The sequence below is a fragment of the Eptatretus burgeri genome, chromosome 2 (genome assembly GCF_056783735.1).
Source record: "Eptatretus burgeri isolate ZD-2024b chromosome 2, Ebu_testis_v1, whole genome shotgun sequence".
NCBI lineage: Eukaryota > Metazoa > Chordata > Myxini > Myxiniformes > Myxinidae > Eptatretus > Eptatretus burgeri.
The window spans coordinates 20,668,963-20,678,962 of NC_140962.1; the positions used below are offsets into that span (position 1 = coordinate 20,668,963).

At 46.1% G+C, this 10,000-nt stretch overlaps 1 protein-coding gene across 1 annotated transcript in view; it reads left to right on the plus strand.

Moving 5' to 3' along the window:
• The window catches only part of LOC147031545 (uncharacterized), a 51,916-nt gene that overhangs the window by 25,002 nt on the left and 16,914 nt on the right, over positions 1-10,000 (plus strand). The window contains exon 3 of the mRNA XM_085864858.1: positions 6,994-7,204. Within this exon, the coding sequence (XP_085720984.1) occupies positions 6,994-7,204 (211 nt within the window). The remainder of the gene's footprint in view (positions 1-6,993; positions 7,205-10,000) is intronic.

A 10,000-nucleotide genomic window follows, 5' to 3' on the forward strand; every position in this document is an offset into this window, starting at 1 on the left:
AACAGCCTATGGCTGCTGGTGGCCTCACTCCTGGAAGCACAGCTTTGCCACTGATGCAGTTCCCCCTGTTGGTCAGAGCAGGGATTTGGAATTTGGCTATGGTGCCGCTGACAGCTCACCGACTCTTCACGAAGGGCATCGTGGGATCTTTAACGAATGATCTTTAACGAACAAAAACAGTCATATTGACGTGGGGTGTCGGGAGATGGGACGCACAGTTTATGTATCAGGACAGGTCAGATTAGATCTGTGACTTGCTACAGGTACCATGTAAACATGCACGAACCTGTTCCATGGTCGGGTTGTAGGCGACTAACCTGTCTCCCCCACCAGGTTTCTTGGTGAGGAGGGTGTATGATATGGACACCCAGCAAGATGAAGAACAGAAACTGTCGAAAGGTGGAGGAGGTCCTTGTGAGCCAAGGGTCATCCATATCTTGTGTCCAACTGTGTCTGCAGAAGTCCTCCTGCAGTTGGGTTACTTTTTCTTAGGAGGTTGGTGGCAGGATATGAACTCCGGCCAACGTAAAACCCTTCATGCCGCAAAACATACCAAAAGCATAAACAAAATCTGAAAACTCACTCCGTGGGGAGTACCTCCTGTGCAGCTGCCCTTTGCAGGGATTGGGGCAAAGCCTTCGGGACCCCAATCTTTCATGATGGGGGGGGGGGAGAAACCATGGGGTAACCTTCTCGGGTCAGATTGCGGTTGTGTGTGTCGGGGTGGGTATCGTCAACCAGACAGCGGTCTCCTTGGGTTAACCTGAGGCGGTTCATTCTGGTGGGTGCCTGGAATGTCCTATCCCAAAGAGAGGATGATCACCTGTCTCTGTTATCTGAGCTCAAGCATTTGGACATCGGTATTGCAGCACTCTCTGAGGTTCGGAGACCGGATTGCGGCAAGATCATGGCGGGTGGTTACACTGACTATTGGTCTGGTCACTCTGATGGTTTCCATGCTCAAGGAGTTGCTATGGCTGTGTCTGGTCAATGATAATTGAGGTAACACTGGTCAACAAGCGCATGATGAGACTAAGGATTCGTCACTCCTTGGTTGTCATTTCCCTGGTTTCTGTATATGCTCTGACCGAGGCGAGGGATCCCACCGTGAAAGATGCATTCTTTGCTGTGTTCGAGTCTGTGGTTGATCAGTGCCCCAGGCGAGATACTCTTCCAGTCTTGGGGGATATCAACGCATCGACTGGAACTGATAGGGATGGTTATGGGACATGTGTTGGTCTCCACAGGTCTGGAACTGTGAACCTGAATAGCACTTTGCAAGAAGTCATGAACTTATAGTGGCTGTTTCATGGTTTCAGCACCCACAGGCTCATCGCTGGACTTGGTGGTGGTGTGGCAGAGGAGATTGACCATGTGCTCGTTGATGGTCGCTGGAGGATGATCCAGAACTGCAGGGTTTACCAGAGTGCTCAGTTCCTCAATACTGACCACTGGCTTTTTGTAGCAACTCTGAAGTTGCAGCTTAAATTGAGGAGAAGGGGAAATCCCAGCCGAGGCTGGATGTTGGCAAGCTCAAGGATGAGAGGGTAGCTGAGGAGTTTGCAAACGGGCTGAATGGAGATTTGGGAGATCTGGGTGCTTTGAGGGATCCTGAAGAGTTGTGGAGTGCCTTCAAGACTACCGTCCTTGATGTTGCTGGGAAATGCCTTGGAACTCACTGAGTCCGAAGTGAAGGCCCACTGGGCTGGTTATTTGAGCGGCTGCACCAGGCTGATCCACCAGCTATCGAGTTGGATGTCAGGGGTGTTACTATCTCTATTGCTGATCCTCCAATCAAATGTGGTCCACCTTCGTTTGTGTAAACACAAGCTGCGGTGAACCGGTTGAAATGGGGTAAACTCCTTGGATCTGTGTCATCCATGCTGAACTTCTCAAGGCTTGTGGAAATGCTGTACTCATGTCGTTGCATGCAGTTCTTTGCTCTGCCTGGAACACAGGCATCATCCCAACTGACTGGAAGAGGGGCCTTGTTGTCCCTCTCTAGAAAGGGAAGGGTGATCGCCAAGACTGCAACAACTACCGAGGGGTGACGCTGCTCTCAGTGCCGGGCAAGGTCTTTTCTCGCATAATTCTTGATAGGGTTCACCACCATCTGCTTGAGCACTAGTTCCCAGAGCAGTCAGGCTTTACACCAAAAAGGTCAACAGTTGACCGTATCCTGCTCTTCGGATCCTCACCTAACGCAGACGAGAGTTTTGACAAGGACTGCTTGCAGCCTACGTTGATCTCTGTGAAGCATTTGATTCAGTGAATCGGGATGCCCTCTGGAGGATTCTTGGTCTTCGTGGGGTGCCACCAAATCTGATCAATCTGATGTCTGAACTATGCTCTAGTACTGAGAGTGCTGTGAGATGGGGTGATACCATCTCTGACTTATTTTCAGTTGTTACTGGTGTTTGTCAGGGGTGTGTACTAGCCCCCACACTTTTCAGCACTTGAATGGACTGGATTCTGGGGAGGATGTCAGAGAGATCAAGCTGCAGTGCATTGTATGGGAATATCAAGATCTTTGACCTTGATTTCATAGATGATGCAGTCATCTTTGCGGAGACTCTCGATATCCTTTTGGGGGCCCCCCGAGGTGCTGAATGAGGAGTCGGAGCCACTGGGATTATGGGTTTCCTGTGTCAAAACTATGATCCAGGTTTTCAATGATATCTTGGATGCCGCTAACCTGTCTGTACCTGTTTGTGGCGAGGATGTTGAGGTCACAGAGAGATTAACTGACCTTGGCAGTGATATTCATGTCTCTGCTGGCTGTGAGCCAGATGTCAACAGACGTCTGGGTTGGACTAGGGGAGTCATGGATTCACTGGATCATGGGGTGTGGTGCTGCTGGTACCTTGCAGGAGGACAAAAGTCTGAGTCTTCAGGTCCTTGGTGCTTCCAGTCTTGCTCTATGGATGTGAGACTTGGACTCTGACCAGGGATCTGATATGGAGATTTAATTTCTTTGGTACCAGTTCTCTTTGGAGAATCTTTGGCTATCGCTGGTCAGACTTTGTGTCCAACGAGCGGTTTCTGAGAGACTCAAATGAGATTTGTTTCCTGCATAGTCTGTGAGCATCACCTCTGGCTGCATGGACATGTGGCTCGTTTTCCTGATGCCAATCCTGCTCACCAGATTCTCTCAGCAAGGGGGCCTCGTGAGTGGAGGAGGCCAATGGGCCGACCATCTGTCTTGTGGTTACAGCAGATTGATCAGCATCTCAAGGAGATGGGGATGGGCCAGGCATCTGCCTGGGGGATGGCCAGACGGAGGCCCCTGGAGTACCGGCAGAAAGTGAACGCAGTGACGCACTGCTCTGGTGCATCCTCCCATACCTAACCTGACCTGACAGTTTAACATCCATCTGAAGAACAGCACAGACATTGATGAATCACCATTCCTATGAAACACCAGGATTGCAGTTTTCGCTTGATCGAGATTCAATCCCAGGCAAGACAGCTCAGAGGAGAGTGTGCATACCTTGAGGCTATCCTGCCAGCACAGTTGTGATGGTGAGAAGACATTTGGATCATTGCACTGACTGGTGTGTGAGTAACAGAGAAAGAAAGTCGAAGAGTCACATCCGTAGAACAAGACTGGAAGCACAGAGGACCTTAAGACTTCTGTTCTCCTGCACAGGTATCATTAGCATCACACCCAATGATCCACTGAATCCATGACTCCCCAAGCCCGACCCAGATGTCTATTGACCTCTGGCTCACAGCTAGCAGAGACAATAGTATCACTGCCGAGGTAAGTGACTCTCTCTGTGACGTCAACATCCTCACCACAAACAGGTACAGACAAAATAGCATCCAATGTGTCATTGAAAGCCAGGATCTTTGTTTTTACACAGGAAACCCATAATCCCAGTGGCTCTGACTCCTCATTCAGCACATCATGGGACCCCAAAGGATATCCAGAGTCTGTAAAGATGACTGCATTGTCTGCGAAATGAAGGTCAGAGATCTTGACATTCCCAAACGTTGCACCGCAGCTTGATCTCTCAAACATCCTCCCCAGAATCCAGTCCATTCAAGCACTGAAAAGTGTGGAGACCAGTACGCTCCCCCTGTCAAACTGCAGTGACAATTGGAAATATGTCGGAGATGTTATCACCACATCTCACAGCACTCTCAGTCCCAGAGTCGAGTTCAGACATCAGATTGATCAGTTTTGGTGGCACCCCACGATGACCAAAAATCCTCCAGAGGGCATCCCAATTCACTGAATCAAACACTTTGAAGAGATCAACATAAGCTGCAAGCAGCCCCTGCCAAAACTCTCGTCTGCATTCTGTGAGGACCCAAAGAGCAAGGATACGTCAATCATTGACCTCTTTGGTGTAACGCCTGACTGCCCTGGATGCTGGTGCTCAAGCAGATGGTGGCGAACCCTATCAAGAATTATCCGAGAAAAGACCTTGCCCGGCACTGAGAGCAGCGTCACCCCTCGGTAGTTGTTGCAGTCTTGGTGATCACCCTTCCCTTTCCAGAGAGGGACGACAAGGCCCCTCTTACAGTCAGTTGGGTTGCCTGTGTTCCAGGCAGAGCACAGAACTGCATGCAATGACATGAGTACAGCATTTCCACCAGCCTTGAGAAGTTCAGCATGGATGCCACACATCCCAGGAGCTTTACCCCATTTCAAGTGGTTCACTGCAGCCTGTTTTCCTACAACCGAAGGTGGATCACAGTTGATTGTAAAGTCAGCAACAGGGATAGTAACACCCCTGACATCCAACTCAACAGCTGGTGGATCAGCCTGGTACAACCGCTCAAAGTAACCGGCCCAGCGGGCCTCACTTCATACTCATCTGTCAAGAGCCATCCACCCTCCGCTCTAACTGCAGTACACCGAGGGATGGGCTTGGAGGAAAGCAATGCACAAATTCCCCTGTGAGCAGGAAAAGAATCACCTGACCACAGGTGATGCTCTACCCTCACAAAGATACCTCGAACATAGGCCTCCTTGTCCACCCTCAGTGCATGTACAGTTTTACACCCCAACTCCCTGAACAACTCAGGTCTGCCATTCAGCCTGGCCCTGCGACTCTGGTCAATGGTATCCAGTGTCCCTTGAGAGAAGAAATTCTTCTTTGCCCGACGGTGAGTTCCAAGACATCCACCGGCAACATCAAGGATTGTGGTCTTGAAGCCACTCCACAACTTTTCAGGATTCGCCAAAACACCCAGACCCCCCAAATCCCCACTCAGCCTGTTTGCAAACTCCTCAGCTACCTTCTCATCTATGAACTTGCCAACATCTAGCCTCAGCTGGGATGGTGCCATTCTTCCCGAATTAAGCTGCAACTCCAGAGTTGCGACAACAAGCCAGTGGTCGGTATTCAGGAACTTAGCACTTCGGTAAACTCTGCAGTACTGGGTCATCCTCCAGCGACCATCAACAAGGACATGGTCAATCTCCTTTGCCACTTAATCAGCGTTGGAATACCAAATCCAGCGATGAGCCTGTGGGAGATGAAAACATGAACCAGCCACCCTAAGTCCATGACTTCTTGCAAAGTCAAGGAACTTAGTGCTATTCTGGTTCACATTTCCAGACCCATGGGGACAACACATGTCTCATACCATCCCTATCAGTTGCAGTCGATGCATTAAAATACCCCAAGACTAGAAGAGTATCTCACCTGGGGCACTGATTAACCACTGACATGAGTGTGACACAGAATGCCGAAGGAGTGATGAATCCTTTGTTTAATAATACGCTCGTTGACCGCTGTTACCTCACTTATCATTGGAGTCAGAGTATTGGACACAGCTCCAGAAAATCCTGGGGCATGGTAACCATCAGAGTGACTAAACCAACAATAGGTGTAACCAACCGCCGTGATATCACCTCCATCCTGTCTCCGAACCCCTGAGAGTGCTGCAATACCGATGTTCAAACACTTGAAAGCAGATGATATCAGAGACAGGTGATCATCCTATCTGAGGGATCGGACATTCCAGGCACCCACCCGGAGGGACCGTCTCAGGTTAACCCTTCTGGTGGACGACACTTCAGCCCCACCCTGACACACACACTACTGAAATCCAACCCAGGAAGGCTACCCGTGTTTTTCCTCCGATCATTAAAGAATGGGGTCCCGAAGGTTTTGCTGCAATCTCGTTTTCCTGTGACCTGCCCTGCAATGGGCAGCTGCACAGGATGCACTTCCAGTGAGTGGGTTTCTAGTTTTCTTTGTGTTTTTCATATGTTTTGTGAAGTGAAGGGTTTTACTGTGGCCAGAGTGCAAATCCTGCCACCAACCTCCTAATAAGAAAGTAACCCAACTGCAGAAGGACATCCGCAGACACAGTTGGGCACTAGAAATGGATGGCCGTTGGCTCATAAGGAGCTCCTCCGCCCTTTGTCAGGTTTTGTTTTTAATCCTGCTGGGTGTCCATATCCATGCACCCTCATCACCAGAAACCTTGTAGGAAGAGACAGATTAGTCGCTGACAACCCGACCATGAAACAGGTTAGTACAGGCTTACATGTAGCTGTTGCAAGCCACAGATCTAATCTGGCTCTTGGAGGTAGCCCCCCAAAATAGGTATTTGCTCTCTTCTCAGAAATTACACACACAATTTTGATGAAACTTGATCACAACCTTCATCACCTGTGATGTACCAAAGCTTGTTCACTGCATGAAAAAAAATCCATTGGTATTTACTTTCTCTTCCATTACATATTTTGTGGGTTATACCCACCTTCCAGTGGTTCCTTGGTTTTCTTATCTAGTACTACCAGGTGAGCGCCCAGTGGTATTATCACTATTTTTGTTTTAACTAATGCGAGAATTGTTTTGAATATATCACCAAATACTTAATTCCACAAAACCTCAAGACAAAATCAAAGGATAACTCAGGGTGCTCTGTGGTTCCTTGGCTCCTTTTCAGGAGGATCGCTCGTTGACGGAGTGCAGGATTAAGAATATCAGCGCAAAATGAACAATGTTCTGTCTTTCTTCCTTGCAGATTGCTATGCAGTACAAAAAAGAGCAGATCATAAAGGGTAAAAAAGAAAGAATCCGTTTCTTGGGGAAGGATTTCGACTTTGTTCGTCTCCAAATCACTGAACTTCAGGTCCAGGACTCTGGGAAATACACAGCGAAAATAAAAACTGTTGTGGATAAGGAACCCTACTTCAAAAACTGCAGCTACAACCTGCTGGTCAAGCAGAGCCGAGGTGACTGGGATTTTGGGGAACCCTGGAAGGAGATTTCACCCATCTCTTAAAACATGAGCAAAGGTTGATACATGCTCAGCATTAAAGGTGAAACATAAAAGATTGGTTGATTTGTGGCTCACTACTCCAAGCGATCTATCTCGAAAGAAAAGAATACCATCCTGATTGTCTTGTTCTTTGATTTGCTGCTTGTATCTTGTCAGAAGTTGCATTTTTGGAGATTGGGTCAACATTTATGGATCTCTTACTGTTTGTTCTCATCATCCAGAAATGCATGTTTTGTGGGATATTTTTCTCTGGGAATTGTCTTCTTCATGAAAAATTATTACTTAGAGTATCGTCAAGGTTGATATTTTGAGTATGGTGTTGGTTTATTTTACCTGCAAGGCTTCAAGAGAGAAATTACAGATTAGCAAAATAAATGTTGTGGTGCAACACTTTTCAATTATTTGGACAATAAAAAAACGAAAAACAAACAAAATCAAAAGACAAACTATGACGACACTCGTAGAGTGCATAGTCTCGCCTTGCGCATTCATTCTGAAAAAAAAAAAGACTTGCTTTGATTGAACACGTTACTATTATGGTCCATGTACCCGTATCATCCATGCACCCTATTCTTTCAGATCGTTTCCTAGCATGTTTTATGAATGTCATAAATTTAATTCTTCACTCACATCACGTCATCATACATTACATGTATGAAATTTCAGATAAGAATTTCAATTCAACCAATTATGGCTGGAATACCAATTTTCTGATATCGCTATTATGACTCTATATATATATCCCATTGGGAGTTGATGATTTGCCAAGTTTCAAAAAAATTGGTCGAGCAGTTTTGGAGAAAATAATATCCAAACAATTTTCCTTTAATCCAATATGGCTGCCATACCATGTGACCTATGACATCAGAGTGAGCAATAAAATACTCTCCATGGTGAGTCCTTCCTCTTTTTAAAGTTTTGCATCAATCAGACAAGCAGTTTCAGAGAAAATCATTTTTAAAGTGAAAATATATCGACGTGGACACACGCACACGCACACACACACACACACACACACACACACACACACACACACACACACACACACACACACACACACACACACACACACACACACACACACACACACACTCTCTCTCATACTGCAATAGTCTCGCATCCCCTTCGGTGTGAGAATAATTATGGGAAACATTGCAGAGTGCTTGGAACAACCTCACAATGGAATTTCTCAGAAATGGTCGGTGAGCATTCCAAAACGGATATCTGTTGTTTTGTATGAAAAAGGTGGTCAAAACAAAGAGTGAAATTTCCTGCATTAACATTGGAAAATACAAATCATTTTCGTGTTTTTAATAAAGATCATTGTAGCACCATTTTTTAAAAAATATGCCAACTTGACAATAAAAATGTTTTTATTCAATGCGGCCTAAACTTTAGCACATATAGTCGTGGCCAAAAATATTGGCACCCTTGCACTTTTTTCAAATAACTCACAATTTTATCCAAAATTAAGTTGAAATTGACAAAAGTATTTTGTCTTCACAATTCTTTATTTCACTGTTAATATTACAGAACCTTTGTTTTTGATTCAGAACTTAATATATCCTTTTAAATCAGAAAATAAAAAGAAATGGCATTGACAAAATTATTGACACCCTCGATTTAATATTTGTTAGCACAGCCTTTGGACATAATAACTGCAGTCGAGCGCTTCCTCCAGCCATGAATGAGCTTCCTACACCTCTCCACTGGCAATTTGACCCACTCCTCTTGTGCAAACTGCTCCAGTTATCCCAGATTTAAAGGGTGCCTTCTCACAACTGTTGTTTTCAGATATCCCCACAGGTGTTCAATGGGATTTCCATCTGGACTCATTGCTGGTCACTTCAGAACAATCTAGCATTTTGCCTTGAACCATTCCTGGGTGCTTTTTGAAGTGTGTTTGGGGTCATTGTCCTGCTGCAAGACCCATGACCTTCGACAGAGATCCAGCTTTCTGACACTGGGTTAAACATTGCGCTCAATAATGCCTTGTTAATCTCCTGATTTTATGATGCCATGTACACATTCAAGGCACCAAGTGCCAGAGGCAGCACAGTAACCCCAAAACATCACTGAACCTCCTCCATGTTGGAAAGTAGGGAAGGTGTTCTTTTCTTTAAAGGCTTCATTTTGTTTTCTGTAAACATTGAGATGATGTGCTTCACCAAAAAGCTCTAATTTGGTCTCATATGTCCACAGGACATTCTCCCAGAAGGATTTTGGCTGTTCAGGTGTGTTTTGGCAAACTCCAGTCAGGCTTTCTTATGTCTCTCTCTCAGCAGTGGCGTCCTTCTGGGTCTCCATCCGTAGAACCCCCTTTCATTGAGTTGGTGACGGATGGTGTGAGTTGAAACTGTCGTACCTTGTGTCTGAAGGTCAGCTTGAATCTGTTTGGGAGTTGATCGAGGTGCTTTCTCCACCATTCGAACAATCCTTTACTGCAATCTTCAATCAAGTTTTCTCTTGTGGCCACGTCCAGGGAGGTTGACCACAGTGCCATGAGCCTTAAACTTCCTGATAACATTGCATAAGATGGACACACGAACATCAAGGTCTCTGGAGATGGACTTATGGCCTTGAGGTTGTCCATACTTGGTGACAATCTTGTGTCTCACCTCTTCAGACAATTCTCTGGCTTTATTTCTTTTCTCCATGCTCATTGCTGTACACAGTGACACAAAACAGCAGAATGACTGTTCAAACTGGTTGAATGAGTGATTGTTATATTGCAGACACCTACAACTCA